General features: G+C 46.7%; 13 protein-coding genes across 13 annotated transcripts; 8 read left to right on the top strand and 5 right to left on the bottom strand.

Moving 5' to 3' along the window:
• Positions 1-66: 66 nt before the first annotated feature.
• FOBCDRAFT_202600 (ankyrin repeat-containing domain protein) lies at positions 67-914 on the bottom strand (the record flags this gene model as incomplete). The annotated part of the gene is made up of 2 exons (XM_059609039.1): positions 67-390; positions 717-914. 2 exons carry the CDS (start codon positions 912-914, stop codon positions 67-69), a joined length of 522 nt encoding a protein of 173 aa, XP_059467326.1.
• A 235-nt stretch (positions 915-1,149) lies between these two features.
• Positions 1,150-1,512, bottom strand: FOBCDRAFT_138362 (kinase-like domain-containing protein; the record flags this gene model as incomplete). The annotated part of the gene is made up of 1 exon (XM_059607995.1): positions 1,150-1,512. One exon carries the CDS (start codon positions 1,510-1,512, stop codon positions 1,150-1,152), a length of 363 nt encoding a protein of 120 aa, XP_059467325.1.
• A 2,672-nt stretch (positions 1,513-4,184) lies between these two features.
• FOBCDRAFT_225017 (uncharacterized protein) lies at positions 4,185-4,843 on the bottom strand. Its single transcript, XM_054704934.2, has 2 exons — positions 4,786-4,843; positions 4,185-4,720 (listed from the first exon to the last, which is right to left on the bottom strand). Exon 2 carries the CDS (start codon positions 4,671-4,673, stop codon positions 4,233-4,235), a length of 441 nt encoding a protein of 146 aa, XP_054560909.1. The 5' UTR covers positions 4,674-4,720; positions 4,786-4,843; the 3' UTR covers positions 4,185-4,232.
• Positions 4,844-5,348: 505 nt separating this feature from the next.
• FOBCDRAFT_225016 (GrpB protein-domain-containing protein) lies at positions 5,349-6,289 on the top strand. The gene has a single exon (XM_054704933.2). The coding sequence runs from the start codon at positions 5,442-5,444 to the stop codon at positions 6,063-6,065; it is 624 nt and encodes a 207-aa protein (XP_054560908.1). The 5' UTR covers positions 5,349-5,441; the 3' UTR covers positions 6,066-6,289.
• A 419-nt stretch (positions 6,290-6,708) lies between these two features.
• FOBCDRAFT_202597 (uncharacterized protein) lies at positions 6,709-8,642 on the top strand (the record flags this gene model as incomplete). Its single annotated transcript, XM_054704932.2, has 3 exons — positions 6,709-6,765; positions 7,051-7,145; positions 7,250-8,642. The coding sequence occupies 3 exons, from the start codon at positions 6,709-6,711 to the stop codon at positions 8,640-8,642; spliced, it is 1,545 nt and encodes a 514-aa protein (XP_054560907.2).
• Positions 8,643-9,835: 1,193 nt separating this feature from the next.
• Positions 9,836-11,464, top strand: FOBCDRAFT_225015 (uncharacterized protein). Its single transcript, XM_031187369.3, has 7 exons — positions 9,836-9,962; positions 10,016-10,060; positions 10,110-10,157; positions 10,204-10,673; positions 10,720-11,137; positions 11,187-11,254; positions 11,304-11,464. Exons 1-7 carry the CDS (start codon positions 9,909-9,911, stop codon positions 11,383-11,385), a joined length of 1,185 nt encoding a protein of 394 aa, XP_031038504.2. The 5' UTR covers positions 9,836-9,908; the 3' UTR covers positions 11,386-11,464.
• A 2,594-nt stretch (positions 11,465-14,058) lies between these two features.
• Positions 14,059-14,805, top strand: FOBCDRAFT_275074 (uncharacterized protein; the record flags this gene model as incomplete). Its single annotated transcript, XM_031187370.2, has 1 exon — positions 14,059-14,805. The coding sequence occupies one exon, from the start codon at positions 14,059-14,061 to the stop codon at positions 14,803-14,805; it is 747 nt and encodes a 248-aa protein (XP_031038505.2).
• A 673-nt stretch (positions 14,806-15,478) lies between these two features.
• Positions 15,479-16,310, top strand: FOBCDRAFT_225013 (glutathione S-transferase). The gene has a single exon (XM_031187371.3). It carries the CDS (start codon positions 15,585-15,587, stop codon positions 16,248-16,250), a length of 666 nt encoding a protein of 221 aa, XP_031038506.2. The 5' UTR covers positions 15,479-15,584; the 3' UTR covers positions 16,251-16,310.
• A 106-nt stretch (positions 16,311-16,416) lies between these two features.
• On the bottom strand, positions 16,417-17,932 carry FOBCDRAFT_225012 (uncharacterized protein). Its single transcript, XM_031187372.3, has 2 exons — positions 16,941-17,932; positions 16,417-16,894 (listed from the first exon to the last, which is right to left on the bottom strand). The coding sequence occupies exons 1-2, from the start codon at positions 17,869-17,871 to the stop codon at positions 16,548-16,550; spliced, it is 1,278 nt and encodes a 425-aa protein (XP_031038507.2). The 5' UTR covers positions 17,872-17,932; the 3' UTR covers positions 16,417-16,547.
• An 888-nt stretch (positions 17,933-18,820) lies between these two features.
• Positions 18,821-20,237, top strand: FOBCDRAFT_136400 (uncharacterized protein; the record flags this gene model as incomplete). The annotated part of the gene is made up of 3 exons (XM_059607954.1): positions 18,821-19,162; positions 19,208-20,068; positions 20,133-20,237. Coding segments are annotated over 3 exons (1,308 nt in total), but the record flags the coding sequence as incomplete, so codon positions are not given.
• A 596-nt stretch (positions 20,238-20,833) lies between these two features.
• Positions 20,834-22,909, top strand: FOBCDRAFT_138426 (uncharacterized protein; the record flags this gene model as incomplete). The annotated part of the gene is made up of 3 exons (XM_059607998.1): positions 20,834-20,984; positions 21,084-21,169; positions 21,707-22,909. 3 exons carry the CDS (start codon positions 20,834-20,836, stop codon positions 22,907-22,909), a joined length of 1,440 nt encoding a protein of 479 aa, XP_059465073.1.
• Positions 22,910-23,313: 404 nt separating this feature from the next.
• FOBCDRAFT_184322 (uncharacterized protein) lies at positions 23,314-24,993 on the bottom strand (the record flags this gene model as incomplete). The annotated part of the gene is made up of 1 exon (XM_031187375.2): positions 23,314-24,993. One exon carries the CDS (start codon positions 24,991-24,993, stop codon positions 23,314-23,316), a length of 1,680 nt encoding a protein of 559 aa, XP_031038510.2.
• Positions 24,994-25,665: 672 nt separating this feature from the next.
• On the top strand, positions 25,666-26,937 carry FOBCDRAFT_137016 (kinase-like domain-containing protein; the record flags this gene model as incomplete). Its single annotated transcript, XM_059607969.1, has 1 exon — positions 25,666-26,937. The coding sequence occupies one exon, from the start codon at positions 25,666-25,668 to the stop codon at positions 26,935-26,937; it is 1,272 nt and encodes a 423-aa protein (XP_059467324.1).
• Between the last annotated feature and the right edge of the window lies 1 nt (position 26,938).

Below are 26,938 nucleotides of genomic sequence, written 5' to 3'. Positions count from 1 at the left end.
TGTATGTCTGCCAGAATCAATATCTGAGTCCTCATGCTTGACCTCGATAGTATAAAAAAGCAGGACTCACTTCACTCCCATATTCGCGCGTTGATCTTCCTCATCATTGAGAAACTTCTGAATCTCTGGCTTTCCGCGGGCCAGCCAGCAGGCCTGTCGGCCGTTGCCATCAAGTATCATAATATTAGCTCCGTTTTTAACCAGGAGGGCCACCATGCCCTTGATATGTTTTTTTGATTCGTCTCCCAGTACGCTGCAGTGGAGTGGTGTTCGGTCGTCGTTGTCTTGGCAATTCGCATCAGCACCATGATGAAGTAGTCGCCTGGCCAGCTCAACGGAGCCATATCCAACAGTACCATGGAGGGCTGTTCGCCCTCCTTTGTCGGATATCTATCGCTTTGTATGCCCACCAGCCTCGAATAGTGTCTCCAGAATCAATTTGACTGCCGACTCATGTCCTCTTTTAGCTGTGAGGTGAATGGCGGTCTGTCCGTACGTATCCACGGCTTCAATGACAGCCCTAGTGTTTCCCAGTTCTTTGGCCCTGACCAACAGTTGCTCTATAACCCCAAGTCTTACGCAACCAGCGGCAGAGTGGAGAGGTATCCAGCCTTACTCGTCAGATCTATCGATTTCGGCATCTTTCTCAATTAGAAAGCTCCCATCCCTGAAGCACAGTGAAGTGCTGTTTGACCGCTCTAATCTTCCACATTTACTTTAGCATGCTGGTCAACCAGATAGGTAACAATATCCACGGCTCCACGAGCAGAGGCTTGATGTAACGCACCTATAACAGATGAGTTTGCATACTTTTCGACGACGTCTTTAACCTCGGTCAATGAACCTTGTTTGCACTTTTCTATTAAAACAGCATTTGATTCCATGGTATCGTTGTTGATGCAGCCGCAAGACATTGAGTTTGAATCGTATGACTCCGGCAAGGACGGAAGACTTTTCTGCACTTTAGAAGTAATTAGGCCGTTGGCCTCTCTGAAGATCTAACATCTTTCGGCACAGAGATGGGATGTCAAGGCGCCAATGATCTGCGCCAATGTCATTATGGGCTGAGTCTATCCAAAGATGAATATGCGTAAGACTTTGGGCATAGGAATTCTTTTTGAGGTTATTAATATTGTGGGTCTTTGATTGTTAGGCAGCAATCATATCGAGAAAGACAGCTCCTAAAGCAAGGATGTCTGCTGATCTGCCTCGACTGCTCCCTTCTTCTACCTCTGGTGCGCAATGTGTCGGCGATTTTGATCGGGCCAGCTGTGGTATAGCTGTAGACAGTGCGGCAAGCAAGCCCATGCTTGATATTCCAAAGTCTGCCAGTAGTATCTTATCACCATGGACTAAGATGTTTTTTGGTTTGATGTCCCGATGTCGTATGCCAATACCATGAATAAACTCTATCGCATTAGCCAAACAGTAAAACCATTGGTGGATTCGTTTTTGTCTTTCTTCTTGCTTCTTTGCGAACAGAGGCGCGCGTAGATATTCGTCTAGATCCATATCCGTGTCGGCATCACAATTGCTAGTTCTATGTTTTTGACTCCCTCAGACGATAGTTCAAATGCATGACTGAGTTTGACCACGTGATGACTCTGAGCTTGGCGGAAAATGTGAATTTCTTGAAGGAATTCGTGCTTGGCGGTCTGTACATATTCAGTCTTGCTAATTATAAATGTGTTCATGATGTAATCCCATGTAGAGCGTCCCGAACGTTTGGCATCGTATATACATATTCGGTTTGAGATGGGCATGGAAGTATTCGTTGTCTCAAACGGACGCTCGGCATCTTTTTCGTCACAACTTTCGAAACGTCGCATTGCCTTGATTAACAATAGAGATAGGACTTGGGTTACTTGGTAATAATAAATGTCTTTACCGTTACTAAATTTAGCGAACAGGCCAGTCACGTCGAGCGTTGAAACCCATATAGGATCAAAACGACTCCTGGAGCATGTGTAATACTTGTTTCGCTGACCTTATGTCTAACTCTTTTGCTCTGCTCAAGGATCGGAGGGAGATTGCGCAAGTCGTTTGCAGTAGTAATAGGCTGATCTCTTGCACGCAAGTTTGCAAACTGATGGATGTGGTTTACAGTAACTGTTACTAGAGTTTTGAAAAGTGAAATTTTGGAATTGTTATTTCAAGGGGGGGCCATGTCGGTATTGGAATATCTAGCCGCCTTGCATTACTCGGACCGGGGTCCCTGCCTTACAGCCTGATTAGTGGAGGCAACCAAGGGAAAGAGAAAAGTGGAAACTACAATTTGGTGGCAGCACTTCATTGCCTCTCTCCAGCCGCTGATCTGCGGCTACTCAAGGTGGAACGTTATTTCTTCCATGAGGAGACAAACCAATTCATCTTTACTCAAGTGGCTCCCTACCCGATTGTCTCAGCTATTACACTGGAATTGACTATCAAGTACGACTCCTTTCCCGAAGCTGAGACGCTTCTGGATTATCGATTTAAGCTCGCATTGAAGCTAGCGGAATCAGTCTTCTTTCTCCAACGGCCAGACTCGCCCCTGTCTCTGGAGGACTTTTATCTTATGGGCTTTGAGTTGATTCGCGGAGTTGACGGGCGAAAGACGACAAGAAGTCAACTCCGGTGGCGACATATCAGGAAGCCAGACCAATTTGAGAATATGACATATTCCAGCATCCTGATCGTTTGCCTTGGACTAGCAGCCAGAGATGTACTAAGACTCATGATGTCTACAGTCGGGGAGACCATGGCTTCAACTGCAATTTTATCAGGCTTCCCTAGACGTTTCTTACTAATATCTGCACTCTCATCACGAGACCCGTCTTTCCACCCTTCAGACAAAACCATTGTGCGACGCCTACATCATCTAACTTGCTGAGTGCTTTGCATATGATGACAAGTTGGGTGTCAAACCATATTGCATCTCCATCAGCCATTGCGCAATGTCATCCGGTGTGACCCTAGAACAGGCTCCATTTCAATACTTCCAATTTAAACTAATAAGATACAAGTAATAGATATAAATAGTCTGTACTCTAACTCTGGTAATCAACCTTGTAACTGGCTTTCTGCTTGGTTTACTGCCTATCTTGCCGCCTGGCCTTGCACCTGGCCTTGTCTTGATAGGTTAAAACTTTCTATACCTGCCTGTATAGAGGCAGTAGGGCTACCTAATATTAGTCTGTTAGGGAGGGTTAGTTTAATTCCCCTACTTTTCTAGACATATAAATAATATTATAACTAAAGGAAAGTGGAGTCCATTCCCAGTCACAAATCTAACAAAAGAAAGCCCTACTTAAGTCTTTTCCATTTTAACCTTACTTAACTCTGCTTGAGAGGCCTGAATTACTACCATGACTGCGTACACTAGGCAGGATTATGTGGCACGTGTCCTACCTATTGTGACTTCCGGCAGCTTCCTTGACAGTATTAAACAACTATTTATTTTCCCTGGCATCACTCGATGTTCCTCGCCCATCACTTACGCATCTTCCTTCGCACCTTCCCTCACCTTCTCATTGTCCGACTGTATCACAGTTCCGTGACGTTCGACTCCTATATCGTTCTGGAAGGTTCCAAGTTCTCGCATGTTTTCTGACCATGCCCTTCGTTATATTTAACAAGCCTCGAGATTAGGGCACAAAGATAGGGGGCGGGGGCGAACGGCTTGCCTTCCTTTTCCACGATCCTTTGCACTGTCCTGGCGCAATGTGAGGCATTGTGGTGCGGCAAATTCCATAATATTCGGGCTCCTCTCCACGACCAGTAAGGGACCCACCCTTCAAGACGTAGAGCGATATCAACCGGAATGGAAAGATTCCCAGCCATTTCTTCGTCGTTTAAATATGAGGGGTCTAATCCCCGTAGGACTATCTCCCCGCCAACATGTTGCCACAAGGACAGTGATTCTCCAGCATGCCGATATTTCCTATGCCTGATTCTGAGGCCCGGATAGGAGGGTGGAATTCCAATGGGAACAACCTGGCTGTATCTGTCAGGGACGGTAGGAATCGGGTCGTATTGCTGCACCAACCGGTAACACTGGATGTGTCGGTAAGTGAACTCATTGACAAAGTCTTGGTTCCCAACCCTTGGAGAGCCAAGGGTTACGCAGGTAATATCCTTGTCTGGCCAACGTATGCTGCACCATAAGGCGCACAAGGTCGCTAAAGCACCCCGAGACTGTGGCCACAGATTTCAGTCTTTTTAAAAATTTGGTTTGGTGTGCTTCGCTCCAGTTAGTCGATGCAGTTTAGCAACCTATCGTCCTTCAGAAGATTATTGAAAGGAAGCAAGAAGCCTTCGTGTACAATCACGTTCGGGAGTTCCACATTGGGCCAGTCAATTGTAGTCAAGCCAAAGGAAAAATCTGTCCAAAGGTTCCCCCAGAAACCCCATAATCGCTTCAGGTTGACATCCTCAAATCGCATCGGCAGATCGGTTCCTCTAAATGCGAGGACTAGAGTGTCGCCATTGCAGGCACCCAAGTGTACATGCGTGTTAGGAGTGATGGCCGTCCCTGCGTTTTTCCAGAAGGCAGTCTCTATTTGGAGTTTTCGGAAGGCAACAGGCCCATGCAGATCGATTGCGCCCATACGAAACTCGGCTCCGTCTTCATTCTGATATGCCCAGAAGGCATATCTCACCAGATGGTGGATGCCTCTTAGAACACCGGCCATGGCTTCGTGGGTATTTCCCTAGGAGTCATCCGTGTCGTTTCTGGATTCTTAGAGGGGATGTTAGAAGCATATAAAAGGCAGACTAGTGGCGATCCATATTCATTACTCGTACCTAGTAGGCTCGTAGGTTAAGAGGCCTGGCCTCATCTATAACACTGTTTAAAAAAAAAAAAAAAAAAAAGTAAGGGGGAGGTTTGGTTAAATGCATGGTTGCGACGTTGTCGAGGTGCTGGCGAAATAATATGGCCTGTCAGTGTACATTGTCACATGCATTTTTGTTCTGAGGCGGAGATATAGTTTACAAATCATCTAGCGAGTACGCTGGGGTAATCCTTGCAGACACTAGCAGAATAACTGCTGTTTCGCATACCAGACTCTCGGAGGGAATGGGTTAGAAGGGCTAATGCCACATCTGTATAATACAAAGAAAACCGAAAACGGAAAATATACGCGACAATAGACTAAAAATGTTGGCTGATAGGCCGGCGATAACTGTCTCTTACTACGTAATGCACTTTATAGGGCCATCCATACCTGCACGGGGTACCCGTGCAGATAAGAGGGGAGCCCATACCTGTACCAACCCTGGTGCCCACAGCCGCTGGCCGGATGACTCACACCGAGGTAAAAAAAAAAAAAAAAAGAAAATCACATATCTAGATATAAACACATATATCTATACATCCAGATTAGCCACAACACTTATCTTAAATTTTTTTAAAAGTTAAGATCCTCTACTATACAGACCGAAGTATAGGGCTTTTTATCATGACTTGTTCGATTCAAGATGTGCTAAAGCACTATGAGTACGATCCCTCTATAGTTCAGCGCGTTGGGAAGCGCACATTCGAGAAGCTTCCTCTGCAAATTGAGCCACCAGATCCTGCCTGGCCACAGCAGTTCCAGACCCTCAAATCTATCATTCAGGAAGCCCTCGGTCATAAAGCCTTAAGCATCAGCCATGTCGGGTCGACTGCCGTACCTAACCTACCGGCTAAGGCTATTATCGACATTGACCTGACGGTCCCCGATCCGACCGCTGAAGCCACCTACATCCCAGCCCTAGAGTCTAAAGGTTTCCAGTTCCTAACGCGTGAACCTACGTGGCATGAGCACCGCTTCTTTAATACGAACAATCCTTACTACTGCAACTTACATGTATTTGCACATGGAACGGCCGAATTAGTCAGGCATCAAATTATGAAAGAATGGCTTACTACGCACGAGGACGACAGAGAGCTATATGCACGAACGAAGATGGAAGCGATGGAAAAGAGTAACTTACTTGGAGAGACAGTAATGCAGTATAATTTCCGGAAACAACAGGTTATTCGAGAAATTTTAGAGAGAGCTTTTAGGGCTCAGGGATTTCTTAAGGAGAATAAAAATTAATGATTCTATTATCATTAGTGTCTAGTTTTATAGACTTGCTAATGATAACAATAATGATGTTTTAACTTTGTTGTTTAGGCTAGATAGGCATTTAGTTTAATCACTTTTCGGCGATGATGCCTTAGCCATGCTCTCTACTGGTACGGATTGTGTCCGATTCAGGGAAGTAGTTATCACATTGCGAAACTCTGCAATAGAGTGTCCTGAGAGCTACTTTCAGTCATTGCAAAATTTCAAAGCCATGCAAATGCTTGCAGGCCTTAGTTCAGGGGGAGTTATCAATGCTCACCTCACTCTTAGCTGGTTTTAGGAGGTCACCAGAGCTACCACTGAAAGTGACGGACATGGACAAATTTCTGATACAGCATTACGAGGGGTTTGTTATAGCCGACGCTGTTTCTTGATCAGATCTCCATTGTATTACGAGTGCCGCAACGGCTGTCCAGACAGGTACCTCCCTGAATCATTGCGCTTTTCAGTCTACTTGGGCGTCAAGCTAATGATCGTGACAGAGCATCTGCAGACCGTCCATCGGCTGCCATCAAAGCTAACGGAAAGGTAAAAATAAGATCTTCAGTTTCGCTCTTGAAGCATTCGAATCGTCGGCTTTGTACGCAATGTTTTGCAGTCGGTTTGAGCCATGATGACTGCAACCAAGATCATTTCCATCGTTGGCATTATCAAAACCCAAAGAATAAAGGTACGAAGTTTCTAACTACACTTCAGTCTTAATGTGAAAATCTAAGCTTGGGCAATAGGCACAGCAGAATTTCAAAAGGAGCTCAGTAAAAAGGAAAATAAGAAGTATTTTAAGGATAAATATAAATCTCCATCCAAGAACCTTTTAAGAGAGGTACTGAGATTTACTCGAGGGTACAAGGGTAGACCTCAAGCATTACAGGGAATTATAGGAAAACTGCATCTAATACACAATACGGCTTTAATCCTATTCCTGCCCTCAACTAACACCTATGGATTATCTCAGCTTAAGTCAACTGCCAAAGGTATTATGACCCCAGCAGGACATTTCCACCTAGCCCTGATGTTTGGGCCAATTATTTTTGGGTCAGGTGTTCCGAAGTAAGTCCCCTTCCAAAACGTGTGTCGGGCCTGTGATTGAGGGCATTCTACAGTACTCGGCGCGGAGTGTTGATAACCCCACGGCCTCAGCCCACGTTGTTCAGTTCAACGGCGGACGATCCTCTAGGCCTGTTTGCGGATTGTGCTATATTCTACCAGGACAAGGAAAGCAAGAAACGTGGGTTCTACAGGGAACACAGGCGGGTATCCTCTAGATCAACACTCGCGTGCCTGAAGCGTATTTACGGCGGTTCATTCTCGGGCTATCCAGCAAGTGGAAACCTGAAAGAGGCTGCTGTTATCCATTGTTTGATCAGAGTCGCTCCAAAGTGCAGATACTCATCAAAGAGAGTGTCTGCCCAACGGGAACAACTTCACAGATCAGCTAGAGAGCTCATTGTTTATATCAAACAGCTTCTTGGGGTGGAAGTTGAGAAGTACCTTCTCCGAATCGCCGAGCTCCTTATGGATTCAAGGATGAAGATGTCCTGGAATATGTGGAGAAACAACTGCCAGAGGTTTGTCAACCAGCTTCTCGGCGGCAAGGACTTCGAGTATGTTTTCCCACGGCTTCCTCCTAACTTTGGATCTCGGACACAGGCCGGTGATGCTGAACAGTTTTGTTGGCCAAGATATCTCATAAGTTTTGGAGGGCACATTGAAGGATTCGGCATCAGCCTCGATCAGCCCAACAGTGTCCTAACAAACTTTGGCCAAAACAAAAAGGTCGACTATGACATAATGGAGTACCGCATTGTAGCTCACTCCAGGCTATCTAAATCCCTCGCACAGCTCGCCTTGATTGACTCGAATACTGACGCTGGCCACGCTGCAGTGCTCGAAGCCAACGCTCTTTGGGAACTTCCTCTAGACACCCTATCACTGCTGCAATTTCAATTGACTCAGCCTCCTCACAAGTATTTTGCCAAATCTGGCAAATCTGGCGAATCTGACAAGCCACTGACACACAAGCATTGGATCGACAACCGTCTTAGTCTTTTACGACTTCTTGACATATTTGCATCTCTTACCGGAGATCTGGGAGTTGCACTGCTGTCCATGTTCACCAGGAAGCCAAGTCTCATCTCGAAGGTCACTATCCCGAAATCTCTTGTTTTTGGGGCTGCACGAGCTGACGAGGTCATTGGCACACTCCGGATCTCGCGTCTAACCACCATCTACCTCCTTTCACGGCGCGGCGGCACGGAAGCTCTCTCCGTCTTGAATGATGAAGCCGCCAAGTGGAATGAGGAGTTGGCGATGAAATTAAGCATGTTATTGCAGAAATTTAGCCAACAGCGCGCGCTCAAAGCATGCATTACGTTCGCCACAATCTACGTTCACAGGGTCAACAAAGCTCGGAAGGGATTTACAGGGGTGCCACTACTACCGCTACTATTGCTTCCTCAGACGATAGACAATTCAACTAAGTCATGGAAACAATATCAGGGCGGTTGGTTTACATTCGAGGTCAGGGATATAATGTTTACACAATAGATTTTAGGGAAAACTACGAATATCCGTAAGGACAGTTTACTATTGAATAGAAAATCTTATTAAATACTAAATAATATAAAATCTCAACCCTCGTCACTAGACGAAACCTCTCAAAAATTCACACCTATACGCAGCTGTATCTTCCGCCTAAGAATTATTCGCAGACGATTTGAGTCAAATCGCACACTAAAATGGGATCGCAGGGTGCGCAAATTTGGTTCATATCGCTTTGGTCGAAGTCGAGTAGCTAATTGGTCGAAAATAACCCTAACCTACACTTGGGGTTAGCTAGCGTTAACTTAGGGTTGGCGCAACGCAGAGAAAAGGGGGCTTGGAGTAATAAAGAATAATAATAAGACGGCTACTTATTTCTTCAGTTTCTACCACTACTACGAGAAAAGAAATATCAAGCAGTAATGGAGGATATTATATAGCTTAATTAGGATTATTAAATATTAATCTGCCGGTTATGTCAGGCAGCTGTTCAGCCTGGTGCTGGCATCGAGTTAACACTTTTGACTGATGTGATAAAAAGAAGTGGATCCCTCAACCACCAATTGCGACGACACATCCCTAAGAGAGAGCGATCACCAGGCTGCGTGAGTCACTCAAGCCTAGAAAAAATAGTTTATGCTTCAATGCCACGCTGATACGAATATTCAAGGCCTGGACCTGGTTGTTATTACGCTTCCCTTGTTATCGGCTTCGTCATCCCATCCCGCTCCAGCTTATTAAGCGCCGAGCCGAGCCGAGCCGCGCGTTACAAGTCAGTCTTGTCGGCATCCCACCAACTCCGAAACCCTGAACTCACCGATCTTTACATGAAGATCTCCCTGGATAGAGTTCAATCATCTAAGCTGGACTCGGCCGAATAATATATCCGTATGACTTGAACCCATATTCGAGGTTACATCCAAGATCCATCCCTGCCAAGAACCGTGATGCAAGCCCCGAAAACCCCATCCAATTTAGGGAACTCGTCACCTTTCACATGCAGGTCCAAAAGCCGTATTTCCAAGCCGCGTACTAAAAACATAGCTTTTCTTTAGCGCTGACTCGTGCTCTCGCGTTTTTGGTGAAGAACCCCTAAAATGCCGATGAAAAAAGCCGATTTCGGAATTAAATTCGGATAACCGGCAAAGCGTACATCCGGAGGCGGGGACCCCGTAGATTGATAAGATGGCGTAGATAAAAAGAGCCAAGATCTCTTTCATTTTCGATGGTCGTTTTCTCATTTATTAGAACAACAATCATAGAGATATAAACATGACTGCTGGTCTGAAGAACGTTATTGTAATTGGCGGCTCGTATGTTGGGCTTGTAAGTATATTTAATTGGGAATGGCGATGAGTTTAACTGACATGAGAATCTAGGCTGCTGTGAAAGAACTGGCTACGCTGCTACCAGTTACTCACCGTGTATGAGCACCACCTCGCTTTTCCAGAATTCATCGCTAACATATCGTAGGTCCTGTTAATAGAGCCTCACAGCCATTTCCACCATCTCTTCGCCTTCGTAAGTCACTCCTCAATCCCTGCTCACTCATACTAACCCGCCTCAGCCTCGGTTCGCCATAGTGCCAGACCACGAACACAAAGCCTTCATTCCCTACACCGGCTTCTTCTCCTCCCTCCCCAACGCCTCCAACCACACTATAGTCCGCGCCCGCGCAGTATCTCTTCAAAAGAACCAGCTCACTATCGACCGACCATGGCAGGGCTCCACAGAAATCCCCTTTGAGTACGCTGTCGTCACGACGGGAACACGACTCCAAGCGCCTAGTAACATGCAGCATGATGAAAAGAAGCCTTCTGTTGATTACTTCAAGGCGTATCAGCAGGGCATCAAGAATGCAAAGTCTATTGTGATTGTTGGTGGTGGCGCTGTTGGGATTCAGATGGCGACGGATTTGGGAGAGGTTTATCCGGAGAAGAAGGTGACGTTGGTTCATTCGAGGGATAGGCTTATGCAGCTTTATCATGAAAAGATGGATGCTATTCTGAGGGATAGATTACAAGAGCTTGGTGTTGAGTAAGTCAGCTTTTCTGCTATGGGATGAGAATTACTAACGGAGCAGTGTCATAACCGGCACGCGAGCTGTGATCCCATCAAAGGGCTTCCCAACAGACGGATCGACATTCGAACTAGAACTCAAAGACGGAAGGAAGATACAAACAGATCTCGTCATTCCAGCAACAGGCCAAACACCAAACAACCAGTTCCTGAAGGATCTTCAGCCCACGTCTGGATACGAGATCATCAACCCCGCCAACGGCTTCATTAGAGTCGCACCGACACTCCAATTCGCCGACCCCGAGTACACGAACCTGTACGCATGCGGTGACATCGCCGACAGCGGTGCTCACAAAGCCGCCAGACCGGGAGCTGGACAAGCGCAAGTTGTAGCGCAGAACATCGCTGCTATGGTAAACGGTGGACGGCCCGAGCAGAAAGTCACAGTTGATCCTCCCGCCATTCACCTATCTCTTGGATTGGTTCGTGCTACCCAAGTATGCAGAAATATCGTGGCTAACAGTTCTGTAGAAAAAGAACATTGTGTTCAGAAACCCTGGCAAGGGTCAGACTGAACCTACCATCATCTGGAGAGACGAGTAAGTTTCCTGCTTCCTTTTGCATTTTTCGATACTGATGTATTGGCAGTGGGTCGAGGGATATGAATATCGAAGGAGTCTGGGAGAGAAGGGGACAGAGAGTGCAGCGACCGGATGACTATCATCTTTGAGTTAGCTGCTGTTAACAGTATAGCTCAATGTTTTAGAAGTTAGAATTTGGCTGATTATGCAAGAGACCTTCAAAGCCACTCTCGTGCGCTCGACATTCGCTATGCAAGTGACTGAAAGCTTTATGTGCCTAGGTGTTTATCTGTGAACTCACTGAACTTTGATGTCCCTGTCTTACATGCAAGGCGAGGTATTCGATGTAGGAATCAGCTGTCGGTTCCATCAACCCAATAGAGCATAAACTTCAGGCAGCATATCAACTGCCTACGCAATAACTTGCAATGTTAATACAGACCCAGGGGCTAGAGCTTACCTCCTGTATAGTCTGTTAGCTTGACTCATATGTGATAACCTTAATCTATCGCTGTTGAACTATATGTCATTTAAGGTTGCACATCGACTATCCCCATGCTGTTTACAAACTCTGAGAACTGTCTGTCCAATCGACCGTGGGCGACATTCACGGTTGCATACTAGTGAGGCAACAAACCAAGAGACGGACCTTATGATCAAAGGTGTACAGAAACCTTCATGCATCACATTCACGAAATAAGCAGCGACTTTAACACGGGACCAGCCCTGCCAATGCAAGCCTTGCTCGGTGGCTTTCAGTTGACAGCACAGCCCAGCACCTGAGGACTAGCAATGCCGTGGAAGAAGGTAAATCGAGAAACCCCCTAGCATGTTTCAATCTTCTCCTCAACGGCCGCCCAATACCCTGGCTTACTCAAACCAAGGACATTGCAACAGATTCACGCGTCTTCGACATTGAGTCTTGGCTTCTTCTTCGTGTGACGCTCATGTCATAGGTCGTGTGAGTTCCTCTACACGTAACATGACTCACCTGATAGTAACTTCAGCGTTCTGTGCAAGACACAGGCATCGATTCTCCGAGAGGGTTCTTGATGCTTCGAGAAGTATCACTGTAGCAACCGCAACCATGATCGAAAGACGTCACCTATGTGCCTTGTCCTTTGACATAAGTCTAACTCAGCTTTCCAGCACCTTAGAGGGACTTTATTGGATGACGTTTAAGTACGAAGTCTACTGAGGCTGAGCCCTCGATGTGACGTCTTGCGATATCGCGTTCACGGTCCTCGCCACCGTGAACAAGCCATGTGCATCCTCACGAAGGGGAGGACGAATAACAATTTTCCGAAAGGTCAAACCTAACCTCTAATTTGTGACTGGGTTCACTCCGAAGCTAAGTGCATTTCAGATGTGATATTTTAGACAGGAAGACAATGAGGACATATCAGTCATGATTGGCTGATAGATAACCTTTGCAACCGTGAATTTCTGGACAAGTCAGGGTCCAAACCTAATCCAACTTAACCATTCCATATCGCCTTGCAATTGTTATGCTTATTTACCGGGCCACTGACAAGTCGGCGTGGAATTTTAATAAGTAGTCGTGCAAAAGTAGATTGTGACTCGAATGGGGTGCAGGTAAGTGGCAGAGCCTCTTACTGGCTGAAAGGGAAATACAGAAACCTAACTAGGAGTCGCCTCACGAGATTACTTCCAGACACTTGAACCTCGGCAAAAGCCTCACTTTACGGCCCAGCCTCGAGGATTTAGCCTTCGAGTCCAACAACGTTGACGGTCATATGAATGAAGTTCTGTCCTATCACAAGAGGGATACTTCCCCTTTACCCTTTCTCAACGAGAGCATGATATTCCTCTTCACTCGGGACAGCATAACCCTCAAGGACCAAACTCTGTTGTCCTTCGTCTATAAAAAGCCCTTTACCATCCCTCTGCTTCCATTTCCCTTTTTCATCCTTTCATCATCACTTCTGCATTGCACGTCCAGTCTTGAGCCAGTTTATTTGCAGCACTCTTGCCTTTGGTCACCTGATTACTTCAATCTTTCGGACAGTTTTACTAGCTACTCATTTCTTTTCTTCGAGGTGTCACAAGCATACCGGTACTTGCCTACTGTCGCCTGGCCACTTACTCAACTGTTCGTCAATTCTGCAGTGCGTCTTCAGTTTTGAGCCAACTTGCTAGCAGCACTGTTACTTTGGACACCAGATTACTTCAATTTCCGAGTCGCTTTTTACCAGCCCTTTCTTTATATTTTTACGACTTACAAACACACTGGTACTTATCGACTGTTGCCTGGCTACTTATTCAACTGTTGCCATTTCTTCATCTCCTCTTCAGCTTGCTAGCAACAGTCTTACCTTTGGTCACCAGTTTACTTCAGTCTTTGGGGCAATTTCTACCAGCTCTTTCTCTTTTTACGACTCACATACATACTGGCACTTCTCTACAATCTCTCGGCAACTTATTTTACTCTTGATCAATTACCATCTTCTCTTCAGCAAGACTCTCAACTTTGGTTACCTGCAATTACTTCTACCTTTCGACACCTTCTCCCAGCTGGCTTTTATTTCGAACCTACCTGCTTACTGGAGTCTCCTGGCCATTTATTTCAGTACCATTCTTTCTTACTTTTCTGAAGAACTACTTGCCATACTTTCCTTGGTCAAGATTGGCGCAATACCAGATAGTCTTGTTCATGCGCTCCTGAGCTGCAGAACGAATAAATACAATTACATCACTTGGTCGACCCTAACGACACACCTCATTTACTTCAATTAAACTTTTAGTCTGGACAATCACCACCTATCTTTTGATTTCTCTCTGGCACTTTATACTTTGGGACAATGCCTTCCCTTGCCGACTTAGGAGTCATGGACCACATGAGCAGATCAGAGGATGACATGGATGACAACTTGTCAACATCCTCCTACTACTCTCTGTCAAACGTGGAGGACATCTCTTTCAAGAAGATCCCTGCACATGAGGTGCGAAAGCAAAGCGAGCATGTTCCTGAGTGCAGTCCTTGGGCTACCTATCCTCACACCTTTCGCAATAGCGAGGCACTACCGCTAAAGGTAGCCGGCCCGTGGATGGAGTATCCTCTCTGCCTTAGTGGCGTATACTCACACTCGAAGGATCCTGGACCAGCGAGGGTCATTATCAATCCGTCTGTCCCTGGTGGACACGACGTTATATATCACCCCACCAAGCGAGAAGGGAGATTTCTTCAGGCAAAGTATCGACCTAGAGGGTACAGGGCAAAGATCTCTGGTTGTACGGCTATGCCGACTATACCTTCACCTCCATCTTCTCCTCTTTTATCTTCTGCCTCGCCATCTTCACTTCTCTCTTCATCTCCGCCTGCTAGTCCAGGTGTTTACGGAGCAGCTCATAATGGGTTGATTGAGATTACACCACAACAAGCGTTTGCCATGGCAGCGCAGCAACAGAGCCTAATGGCCAGTTGTATTTATCCGCAGACAGTCGGCTTAAACGGTTTGATCCGCGGCCAGTCTTTGTTACAGTATGGAAGCATGAACCAGTCTTATATGCCTGGCTGCAACGTCATGAGCGGCTTTGGTTATTGCTAGCGGCCGATTTACTGTCAGCTTGTTGTCAACGGCTTCAATCAATTATTACTGTCAATTTCATCAGCGAGTTTGTATCATTCATTGCTTTCGACTTCTCATCAACGACTTTCAATCTTCCTCAACATCGATCTTGTTCTTGGTTCAGCAGTTATTTTATCCCCTTTTTGTTGGCGTTGGATCTTATGGATTCTGCCCTTCATGATACCTTATTTGGATCAGAAGTGGTATGAAACAAGTCATGGCTGGTCCATGTAGTATAGAACTGGATCGATGAATACAGATCGCGATTTCTTTCTCTCTCTCATTCATAGACTCAAAATTGTGAAACATATAACCATCATTAACATCCAATGACCTGTATCCGTACCATCTCCATATAAGCCGATAGTTGATCGCGAATGATAAGGAAGCCCTGTGAATGACACTCATCCGCACTCACTTAACTCTCAATTATCAGAGTCTGACTCAGCCGGCTACCATGAGCGGAATTACTCTCCCTTCCATCACAGCATTGCCGTTATTCTCCCGAACTACCCCGGATTATCACACTCACCCCGCATTGCACCGGAATCCTTCCGACCCCCAAGACTTCAGAGTTCGGCACTACCAGGCTAGCGACGGGTAATGCTTTACACAATGACAGCATACCTGCACAATCATTCTCGTGACATAAGAAGGGCGTGGCCTTGGGGTCGGGTCGTTGTGAGGAGGTCCTTTACTTCTCTTCAATTGAACTGCTCTCATTTACAGTAGTAACCTGATCAATTTCATCGTTCAATATGTCTGACTCTCAGTATACTCTCTACTCTTACTTCAGATCCTCCTGCTCAGCGCGTATTCGCATCGCTCTCAATGCAAAAGGTATTCCATACGAACTAGCATTTGTCAATCTTCTAAAGAACGAGCACCTCTCCGACTCTCACAAAACCCTCAACCCATCAGCATCCGTCCCCGTTCTCATCTCAAATGCCTCCAAAGACAAACCCTTCCGCATCGGCCAATCCGTCGCAGCCCTCGAATATCTCGAAGAAAAACACCCTTCCCATGCCCTCTTACCCTCCAACCCCGAAGCACGCGCAATAGTGCGAACCCTCGTCAACATCATCTGCGCCGATATCCAGCCCGTTACAAATTTGCGCATCATGCGTCGTGTCAGAGAGCTCGGCGGGAATGCAGAAGAGTGGAATAAGCAGCTCATGAGTGATGGACTTAAGGCTTATGAGGAGGTCGTGAAGGATTCGGCGGGGAAGTGTAGCGTTGGTGATGAGTTGACGTTGGCGGATGCTTGTTTGATGCCTGCGATGTGGAATGCTGAGAGATTTGGTGTTGATTTGACGCTGTTTCCGACGATTGGGAAGATTGTGGAGGGGTTGAAGGATCATCCTGCTGTTGTGAAGGCGCATTGGCAGAATCAGCCTGATACGCCTGACAATCTCAAGGCTTGATAGATACAGAACTAATGTGCAAAGTCTGGATAGCCCTACGGTAATTTAAAACGAAAATTCCGGGTTCTTCAGAAAGGTCTACATGGCTACTTGCTGCCCATAAGGTTAAACTTGACTCTGCTAACACGAGTAATTGGGACACGATACTTCAAAAGATCAGATATACAAGGAGTTATACGCTGCCGTGATCTGGCATTCTAAGCTATGGGTAGAATCCATACAAAGATGGCAAACGAATTGATGCAAGTAAAGTCTATTTAGCTTTTCATACTACCTATACGTTTCCCCAAACTTGCTTCACTTGAACAGAGGATGAGGCTCAAGGATTTGCCCCGAAACCTCGCCAAAACCAACCTTCTTATCACCACTTCCATAAGCACCGCGAATGATCAGTGTATCGCCGTTCTGGATGAACTTGCGCTCCTCGCCGTCCTTCAATTGAATGGGAACCTTGCCGCCTTTGGTCTGTTCCAACATACTACCCTCGGTACCAGACTCAGTACCGGAGATAGTACCTGATCCAAGAAGATCACCAGGTCGAAGGTTACAGCCTGTGATGGTGTGATGGGCAATCATCTGAGGCCATGACCAGAGCAGGTTACGCGAGGTGGTCTTGCTCAGATGGTTCTTGTTACCAGCGGCAGCTGCACTTGGTTAGCCGCTGTATCTTAAGATGGGTGATGAACTTACTGATGATTTCGACCTCGAGGTCAATGTCCAAGACATTATTCTCCTCCTTCTCCTTTAGATAAGGCAGGATTTCATTATCATTCTTGATACCAGCTGCCTTCGCCCCCTCAAGAGCATCAGCCAGCACGACCCAGGCACTAATACTCGTACCCAAGTTCTTAGCCGTGAAAGGACCAAGAGGCACATATTCCCAAGCCTGGATATCTCGTGCGCTCCAGTCATTCATGAGAACATAACCAAAGATATGCTCATCAGCTTCGTCAATAGGAACAGGACTTCCCATCTCGTTCTCACGACAGATAAACATGCCCATCTCGAGCTCAATGTCAAGCCTCTCACATGGCGCGAGGTCAGGAACCTTGTTACCAGGACGTAGGATTTGTCCCCAGGGTCGTCGGATTGGTGTGCCTGATACGACAACGCTGCTGGCTCTTCCGTGGTAAGCGACGGGGAGATGAGTGTAGTTGGGTTGGAGCGCGTTGTCGGGACCACGGAAGAGACAACCGACGTTGAAAGCGTGATTCTTGCCAGCGTAAAAGTCGGTGTAATCTCCAATGGTCAAAGGAAGGTGATTCTTAACATCAGAGCGCTTCAGAAGGGCAGCGTCTTGAAGTTTCTGGTTATCCTTCAGTACTGGGTTCTTGGTATCTTTTGCAAAGACATCCTGGAGATAACTCCTTGTCGCGCGATGAAATGGACGACCGAGAGCAGCAAAAGCATTCAGGGATTGTTGAGAAAACACATCAGCGTGCTTCTGAATCTCAGAACTACCCGAGAATCCATCTCCCTTTGCAAAAGCATCAAGGTCTAAAACATGATCGCCGATAGCAACAGCAGGTCGAGGCGTAGCGTTTGATGAAGTAGAGATGATGCCAAAGGGGATGTTGGCGATGGAGAAGTGAGACTCGGCGGGGATAGATAGCCACGACATTTTGAATTGAGCAATAAAATACAGTGAGATGAGGAGGTGTAGTGAGAGAGTTGTCACGACGTCAGTTTTATTTTGTATTACAAGCAGTTGATGGAGCCGCCGCAAGCCGACTTAGCGGGGCTGAATCCCGGGGCTAACGCGGGGTGCGGAACGGAAATAGTTCCGATTTTCCGCTTTTGGTGGTGTCGGTTACTTCGGCTGAAGATTATCCTCGGCGGAGAGATAAGTGATAAGATTGTGATAAAGGCGATAAGATAAGCGCTTGAGAGGAGAGGTCGAGATAAGACATGACCTTAAGATGAAACGGATCTTAAGATGGGATAAGTTACCCTGAATCATTGAAAGCCTTGGACTTCGTGACGCCTTCTCCGGCATTTACAGTATTTATTTCATACAGTTAAAGCTGTTCTTAGTTTAGGCGACTTTCGCATCTTGGCAAGGCCGTCATTCCGCCTGCAGCTATTTATGCATCTCCATAGCAAAGTCGTTCATCAAAGCCTCATTGTCTCCTTTTACCGACATTAATGGCATTTTTGCGCTTGCGACACTGATATGCTGTGATCTGATATTCTAGAGCGTTACTCGTCCTTTTCTGCCTAGCTTTTGTTCTCAGCCGTGCACGGGATTGTTCAAGTCACAAGGACAGAATAGATAGAACATGCATGGTGGCGCCGATAGTTTCAAGCCATCTCCTGCAACTCTACCCTGTCTATCACGAGGCTACGCTTCACCTTGCTTTTGTAAGCGATCAGCTCCGGTTAAAAAAGGAGATTAACAATAATGATAGATAACGGCTTATAGGTATCTATATTTATAGTTAGTTCCCGACAGCCCACTGCATGTCCCGTAGCAATGGATCAAAGTAAGGCTCCTCCTTGCCTTGGGCAATTAGACCGCTGCCAATCATCAACCTCCCCAACATCCATGTTAGAAACCTCTCGCTTACCTAGTTATCATGGCCACTCTTGACATATGCAACTTCTCATGCAAAGGCATAAACATCGGTATTAAAAACTACCAACCCTGGGCGAATTGCAAAGCAGCTGCTGCGTTCCTCGTTCCCTGGATCGACCACAAAACCGTCAACATGACAGACCTCGTGACCTATCTCCAATCATTTGGCGGCACGGACGTTCCCGAGTGGAAAGCCATGAACTGGTTCTTTTGCGCAAAGGAGTGCGCCAACAGGGAGATGAATGAGTGGCTGATTTACAAGCCCATGAGTATATGTAAGGATGAAATGTGCGAGGTTTGGGAGTGGGATGGCAATGCTGATATTGTTGGCATTGGGGTAGGGTTGCCGTTTAAGATTTTAGAAGGGTGCTAATGTTGGTAGATGATGTTTGTTTACTTGATGGGTGCTATTCTTGCAAGCCTCTATATCGCATCATTTTTGAGCAGTATGTATGTCGAGAACGATTACACCACCTTTAAAACCAGAACACCATCAAAAGAACAAAGTTTCTGGGACAATATTCGCAGCATGTTTTACAATAGCCTCGGTGCGTTCCACCCTGGTTTAGGCCTTTTGGCAGCTTCAGTCCTCCTCGCTACCCTCTTCATTTGCGGTCGGAAGGAGAGCGTCTACGACATTAACATGTCGCGTCTCGCCTGTGCTGTTTTGACAGCTAGTTACTTTCTCACTCTTCCAATTTACCTCGACATTGAGCGGAAGAGCATTTCTGGAAGCTGCTTTGGGGTTGTTATATGGTTGCTCTTTACGGTAGTAATGGGCTTGAGTTCTACTGCCGAAACTGCAGCTAGATTACATGGCAGAGTGCCTTTTGAAGCAAATTGCTGGGACTCAAAGGCATCGTTTCAAGCCAGCAGTGCAATATTCGCTTTTTACCTTATTCCGGCGGTCACTGCGATGCTCGCCGGTTTGACGTACCTTGTTGGGAAGTGCACCAAGAGGCCAGCGGATAAGGTACCCGTGCTAGGCTGGCTATTCTTCCATGTACCGTGGAGGATTTTGAGTTCTATTTTCTTTTTCATCTTTATGTGGACTGCCCTTGGAAGTCTTTTCACACTGAGGATGGATATTGCGAGTGTGAATGGTGGAGGAGTGCAGGAATCAGAGGGATCTTGGGGTTTTGGACAAATTTTGGCGCTTGCGACTTCGGTTCCGGTTGGGGAGGAAGAAATGGTCATTCATTTCAGTAAGTCTTATTTCGTCTCTTTGGTGGTTTGTGGAACAGTTCTGGGACTAACATCCATTGTTAGAGAGCGGTTTATAAGTAAATCAATGACGGATAAATAAGCACTACGTCAGTGCTGAGGCACCTGCTGGGACAGAAGAGGCAGAGACGTTAGTCCCTGCGCGAACGCCAAATCAAGAAATGGAAACTCTTGCGGATTTATCTTAGGCGGTAGCCATAGTAAGCGTATTTCAGTATCATACATAAATGCATCCAGCTACAACTAGCATTTAATAGGTCCTCATGTGTTTCGTTTGACACCCTCCGTGATTGCACATTTGAACAGAGTCCCCGTAAGCTGAAGCTGCTGTAAGCTGAAGTCGCCCAGAGTGAGGCTGAGTCGAGGCAGAAGTGCCTGCCACGTAGCAGCGCAATTGCCAAGCCAGTTAGATTAAGTCCTATTGGTTTGTTGAAAGAATGAGGCCTGCGACATTTGCAGAGGCCACCAGGCACTGCCATGATTGCGGTTCACCACGCCACCTAGAACTTGATCCTGACCTTTGATTGATCTTTTGACTCCTCAGGCTTTCGCCTCTGTATTCTCAACCTTACAACTCTAAAACTGGTACGTCATTTATCCACATGTCTCAACGGCAGGGCCAGAGAACTCAATACGTCTTGTTTTAATGTCAAGTTCTTGTCTCTGCCCTTTTACAAGTTTAAAAGGTCATTTATTTATTTCTTAACTGACACTGACTGTCAATTACATATCACTCTGTACAATGCCAGCAAGCATTGGTCCAGCTGAATCCGGAAATGGCAACATGGTTGCTGTTATACATCCTTCCCCACGACTTTGCCCCCGCTGCACATCCTTCCCGTGGCCATCAAACCCTGATTACAATGAGCCCATGTTTCAAGATCTAACGCTTAGCGATACCTTTTATTGTCTTCAAAATTCAGCAGATCGGGGTTGTGCATTATGTCGGTTTGTGTGGCTATCCATAGTCAACGACTGCACATTGCCCATGGAGGTCATGAAGTCACTGACGAATGGGTTGGCGAAAGGATCAGTCGTACTAAGGCTTTTCATATGCAACGGCCAATTGCTTCTAACACCGATAATAAAGCATGAGGGCGAATTAGTCCTTCGTAGTGCAGTAATGGAGTATGAACTTGCTAAGTCTAGCGAGATAGAGTTGTTGGGGGGGATGAAGAGTCGTCACATTAAAGGTAATCACTATATGCCCCTGAAAACTGGTTTCAGCTTATATCAGCCAATTTCAGCCTTTATCGGGGACAACGTCCAGCAGGAACTCGCGGACCTCTTTAAGAACCAGATCCAACCTTGGATAGAGAGCTGTCGCGGACAGCATGCATACCATGAAAGCTGCGGCACTAAACAGGATTCATCAAGTCTACCAACCCGACTTGTTGATGTTAGTGAAATTGATGATCCATTGGTCAAACTAGTAGATGTTAGGCGCCGCGCAAATATCCAAGAGTTTACCTATCTCATTCTCAGCTATTGTTGGGGAAATGGAAATGACAATTCGAAAACGACAGAAGACAATCTTGAGATGCGTTTGCGTGGCTTTACTGTATCGGCCCTTCCAAAGACTGTTCGGGATGCCATTCTTCTAACGAGAATGATGGGATTTCGATACTTATGGGTGGATGCGATGTGCATTATTCAGGGACCGAATGGTGACTTTCACTCGGAGTCACCTAGAATGGGGGACTACTATTCGCATGCGGCTTGCTGTATCTCTGCATCGGCCGCAAATGATAGTTCAGAAGGAATTTTAACTGAACGCCCGATCGCAAGATTCCCAATGGACGACATTGCCTTGAGGCTTGCCAGCCACCAGACAGATGAGCTAAGATATCACCTATTCAAAGCGAACGACTACAACCCATCGCTGAAGCATAGCCTCCTCATGTCGCCGATAACGAAACGCGGATGGTGCTTGCAAGAGACAGCACTCCCGAAGCGGATACTTCATTGGACTGCCCAAGGCCTCTATCTTGAATGCCAAAGCTCTCTTTTCCTAGAAGGCAGAAAAACCCCATTGGAAGATTCACCTTTTTCCAAAGCTGACTCTTCACCAAGAGTAGTCATGAGGATGCCCGATAAAGACATACTTTTCTACAATGGATGGTATCAGCTTGTTGCTCAGTTCTCAAACACCCAACTGACATACGAGACGGATCGACTGTACGCCATCCATGGACTTGCATCTATATTAATCCAAAGGTTGAAAGCTGAATATTTCAATGGTCTCTTTCGAACGAGTCTTGCCGAGGGGCTTCTGTGGTATCACTCAAACCTTGAGCATGAATCATACAAGAGACCCATCAACGCACAACTACCATCTTGGTGCTGGGCATCTAGCTGTCCCGTTCGCTTTATGAGGATTGATCAGACGCCCGTATTTATCACAGATGATCACCCAGAGCGGCCTCTGCAATTCCCTACACATTCAGAGGCTCTGAATATGGTAGAAAGCACCGCTCCGAGGCTATACATCAGAGCCCCCGTTATCCAACTCTTGATTGGGAGAAATAACAAGGCGTTTGTGAAGGATAAGGTTTCGGGGCATACGGAGCCTTGCTCATGTACCTATTTCCTGGACAGAAATCGTAGAGTCATGCAGAGCATGCCTTACACTCCTGCCGTCAACGGGGAATGGGAACAGGATCAGAGCGTAAGCGTGTTATGGTTGCCAGTAGGGCAAGCAGTACGTTATTTTAATTCACCGATAGTGGGGCTATTAGTGCATGAGTTGCCTGAGGAAGGAAAGGGGGTATACCGCCGGTATGGAGTTTTGGAGTATTACAAGATGCAAGACCAAGAAAACAGAAGCTTCAGAGACGTTGAGGATATAATTTTAATTTAGAGCTTAGATATAAGCATTTAAGCAATATATATTAGTTCTTGCACTTTAAGAGAGTCCTTATATTTTTAAGGCACTCCCTATTATACTTTATAGTTCTATTGTTGTCTGAACTGCCGGTCTAGAATGCATCACCTTCCCGAACTGTATAGTCTGGTCCAATAGTATGACTGCCCCGCGTCAATCCATATTTCCTTTGGCGACATACTTTTCACAAGTACCACTTAATTCGGAGACGAAACTCAACCATGCCAAAATCCATTTCTGTTTCTAAAGCTGAGCTTCTGCTGCCTAAGCTACGTTGGTGCTGAGGCCGGGCTGAGGTACTTGAGCAGGCCCTTTAAGCACACTCAATTCAATACCCTATTACAGCAGGCTTAAATGTCGATGACATTAAACAAGTCTTGTCATATAAAGCATCTCTCCAGCAATCTGACCACAGACAAATAAAAAGCCTCTTGAATACTCTCTACCTGTCCAGCCTCGCCCGTCTGGAAGTCACTCCTCAGGCATACAGAAGCTGCGTCAGCGAAAGCGTCCCCCATCTTCATCCTGACCTCAGGAATCATATCAAATATTGCCTGACGCACATTTCTGTCTTCGTTCTGACAGCCTCGACTGTCTAAAAGCTTGATGACCGGCGACCAGAGACCAATCTCCACGAGCACGACTCCAAGACTGTACAGGTCGGCCTTGTATGAGAAAGACGGTCGCTCGCCATTTTCATGCAGTGGATGACCTTGGTGATCTGGATGCCGGTACGCATTCTGAAATCGGTTATCCCCAACGTTTTGAGTCAGCCTAGTCTCCCGGAACAGCCTACTGTAGTCGAAACCGCCAATGTATGCCGCGCCAAGATCAACAGAAGATATGTCACTGCTAAGAAACAGCACATTGTCGCTACGGATGCCTTTGTGCAGCCACGATCCCAGATGAAGAAACAGCAGCGTTTTGGAAAGCAGCTTGACAAGTTTCAACCGCTCAGTGAGAGATTTAGGCGCAGAGCCTTCCCTGCTTAGCAACTCCAGAAGATTATAGACTTGCTGGCCCTCTTCAAGCTTGAAGACCAACCCGTATTGTGCGTCCTCTTCTTCTGCCACAGGAATATCGACCATTGCTATACATTCCAGAGTCCTGAACTCCTGGGGCTTCTTTTCCGAATGGAGTAGCAAAGCGAGGTCGTGTATTTGGTTTTGGGAAGCCTCTTTGATCTCCGTAGATAGACTACTTGGTACGCATATCCACTCGATCATTACAGGTGTGATGTTGATGTTGCGAGACTTGAAATCAGCGAGGCTGCGCTTGGTGGAGTATTCAGTTGTGTTGTCCAGCTTCTTTTCGTTTTTGATTCCTCGGTGGCTTCGCAGCAACTCTCGTTGGTGCAGAGTGTCGCTTCGGTTTCTCATCTCTTGTGCAGCTTTCTTGAAATTAGCGATGCCCTCCACTACGTTGAAAGCTCTATCCTCTTCAGAACCTCCAATCTGTGGCTGGTTCCGGTCAACGTCAAGTTGGTCGATCTGGTCGCTGGTCGGGGGTGTAAAGAAATCCTCGAGCTCTCCAACTAATACGGCAATTTGGTCCGTCATCCTCATCCCCTCTCCCCCCTTCCGAGCCCATCTCCACCGCTGAATTATGTTGGCATGGTTTATAGAAGCCACCTCCTGCTGAAGCAGTTCCAGGTCTTTGACATCCGGCCCATCCGCGTGAGCGACTAGAGCGAGTTGAAGACCGCGGTCTGCTGAGCGAGGCTGACCCTCCAAGACGCGATCATTTCGGAACAGCGAGGGATACTTTTTGTCAAAGTTATCCAACGCCGTGAGCCGATATTGGATTATCAAGAGATACCTCAGTGCCAAAGATCCGAATTCTCTGAAGCGTCGACTCTCCAGGTGGTTCCCCTCCTTCAGCCGCCCCCAGCCGAGTGCCCAGGTCTTGAGACGGGCGCGAACCATGTCGAGTCTGGCTTTTATTATCACAACTTCTTGCCCAACTTCATTTGCGGCCTTCCACAGGTCGATGACCGTGACGGTAGTCTCAACGACCTGCAGGACAAATCCCAAAATGGCAATAGCCTCGAGGCCAGACATTTTTGGTACGCAATGGGTAAGTTGGCTTGGTGCACTTTTGGAGGGATAAGAATAATCTGAATCACGAGGATTTGTTTCATGCTCACACTGATCAGACCTAGTATTTACTTATGTTTGTTTTGCATGGCCTGGATCATGTGCCACCGCTTGATGGCGGAACTGCTAGCGGGAACCTCCGTTATTTCACGGCTCTCTGCCACCGCCACAGTCGCCCATATTTGCGCTAAATTAGAATAACGAGCCCTGAAAGGCCGCCCCTGCCCACCTTGGACTCAGTGGCTGGGGGCTTATATCAATACACAGACCTTAGTCCAAATAAGTTCGTCTTGGTGGTTGCAATAAGGCTTTTCCCCTCATCTTTGTGGCGTGCGATGCTAGCTAAATGTGAATCAAATCTTGACAAGGCACAGACTCACAAGAATGTGATGGATTGAAACTTTGCACGTGCTGCACAATGCAAAGTCTAGACTGCGCCTCCAATCTCTGCATTCGGTGTAGTCTCAGAAGAATAAATACTGCCGTCCCATTCCAAGAAGCAGGTCACTTGAGCAGGCTGGTCAACAAGAGTCCTTGATATTCTACTCAGAATCCAACGATATATGACATATCTGGCTCGGGGAAGACGTCTCAAGTAGCCTACCTAAGGCTCCCTAGCGATCGCTGAGCTCCATGATGACAGTCGACCCAAAGGAATCACGGCGGCCCATGCCGGGGCTGTTGCCTTTGTTCACTGCCGCCATTGATGCAGTAGGCACATGTCCGTTCCCGAGAGAAGAAGTGCTGGTCAATATCTGCATCGACGAAAAGGCTTTTGAAAGAGAACCTCCCCTGGCGCCTAGCAACTCATTCCAGGTCATGCGGAGCCAGCCAAACACGCTGCTAAAATACGTTGATTCGAAGTTCAGAATGACCACTATCCATAGACTGGCCATGCTATATCTGAATGACGTTGTACTCCGAGTCCCGAAAAAGACGGTGGATTGGAACTCGGATCCCGGCCAGGACCTATCAGAGTCCATCAGTACTGAAATCGCAATCCTCAAGAATGAGCATCTTCGGAAACACGAGAACATCATCGACATGGTTGGTATCTGCTGGAGTGTATACAGCGACCGCATTGTGATGCCTGTTCTTGTGCTGGAGACGGCCCAAGGCGGCGATTTATGGAGATATCTTCAGAGTTCGACGGAGCTCGATGCGAGGGACAAACTGCGTCTAGCCATCCATTGCTATCAAGGCTTACTTGCTCTTCACACTGTCGGTGTCATCCACGCAGACCTGAAGCCAGAAAATATCCTGGTGTTCATCGACGAACAAGGCAGACCATGCGCAAAGCTTACCGATTTTGGCTGCTCCCTTCTTGTTTCCAACCTACACGGACCAACCAAGCTCGAATCAGGAACTCCTTTGTGGCAAAGTCCCAAAGTCTTGGAGTCCCTCGGCCATCAAGGTCTCCGTCAAGCTGATATCTATTCTTTGACGCTTGTCGCATCACTTCTATTAGTTGGGCCTTTCATGTATACGGTGCTTAAAGAGGCGCACGAGTCAGATGATGGCAAAGAGTCACTGCATAAACTCAAATCTGAGGATGGGTCTCTCGCAAGCTTTATCAGAATGCAGAAGGATACTAATGACTCGTCGGGCGCACGTGTCTTCACAGACGAGACATCAGGTCTCATCTCTGAGTTCTTCGATTTCATGCTCTCCAACGAGGATGAGCTTCAAATTGGAGCCGCATTACCCGTCAAGCTACTGAGGACTATGCTTCACCATGAGATTACATCTGCCACTAAACACAATGTCCAAGTCTTTGAGACTTTGGATAGGCTTGAAGAAAACGCCTATCTCAGCCCTGGTAAGCGCCCCGCCGTCTCTAAATCAGTAGTAAAGATTTCTAACTCAACACAGGTAACAGTGTATCATTTGGTGAAGCTGAGAACGTAAT

The sequence above is a fragment of the Fusarium oxysporum genome, chromosome VI (assembly GCF_013085055.1).
Source record: "Fusarium oxysporum Fo47 chromosome VI, complete sequence".
Lineage (NCBI taxonomy): Eukaryota > Fungi > Ascomycota > Sordariomycetes > Hypocreales > Nectriaceae > Fusarium > Fusarium oxysporum.
Note: the sequence above shows the minus strand (reverse complement) of the source record. Positions and strands in the feature narration are given on the sequence as shown.

Excerpts from the sequence above, each read along its gene's own strand:
- FOBCDRAFT_225017 (XM_054704934.2), bottom strand. The coding sequence starts at position 4,673 with ATGGCCGGTGTTCTAAGAGGCATCCACCATCTGGTGAGATATGCCTTC.
- FOBCDRAFT_225012 (XM_031187372.3), bottom strand. The coding sequence starts at position 17,871 with ATGTCGTGGCTATCTATCCCCGCCGAGTCTCACTTCTCCATCGCCAAC. Across the intron at positions 16,895-16,940 it reads CCTCGAGGTCGAAATCATCA|CTGCCGCTGGTAACAAGAAC; the intron begins GTAAGTTCATCA and ends AACCAAGTGCAG.
- FOBCDRAFT_225013 (XM_031187371.3), top strand. The coding sequence starts at position 15,585 with ATGTCTGACTCTCAGTATACTCTCTACTCTTACTTCAGATCCTCCTGC.
- FOBCDRAFT_225016 (XM_054704933.2), top strand. The coding sequence starts at position 5,442 with ATGACTTGTTCGATTCAAGATGTGCTAAAGCACTATGAGTACGATCCC.
- FOBCDRAFT_225015 (XM_031187369.3), top strand. The coding sequence starts at position 9,909 with ATGACTGCTGGTCTGAAGAACGTTATTGTAATTGGCGGCTCGTATGTT. Across the intron at positions 9,963-10,015 it reads GCGGCTCGTATGTTGGGCTT|GCTGCTGTGAAAGAACTGGC; the intron begins GTAAGTATATTT and ends ATGAGAATCTAG. Across the intron at positions 11,255-11,303 it reads ACCATCATCTGGAGAGACGA|TGGGTCGAGGGATATGAATA; the intron begins GTAAGTTTCCTG and ends ATGTATTGGCAG.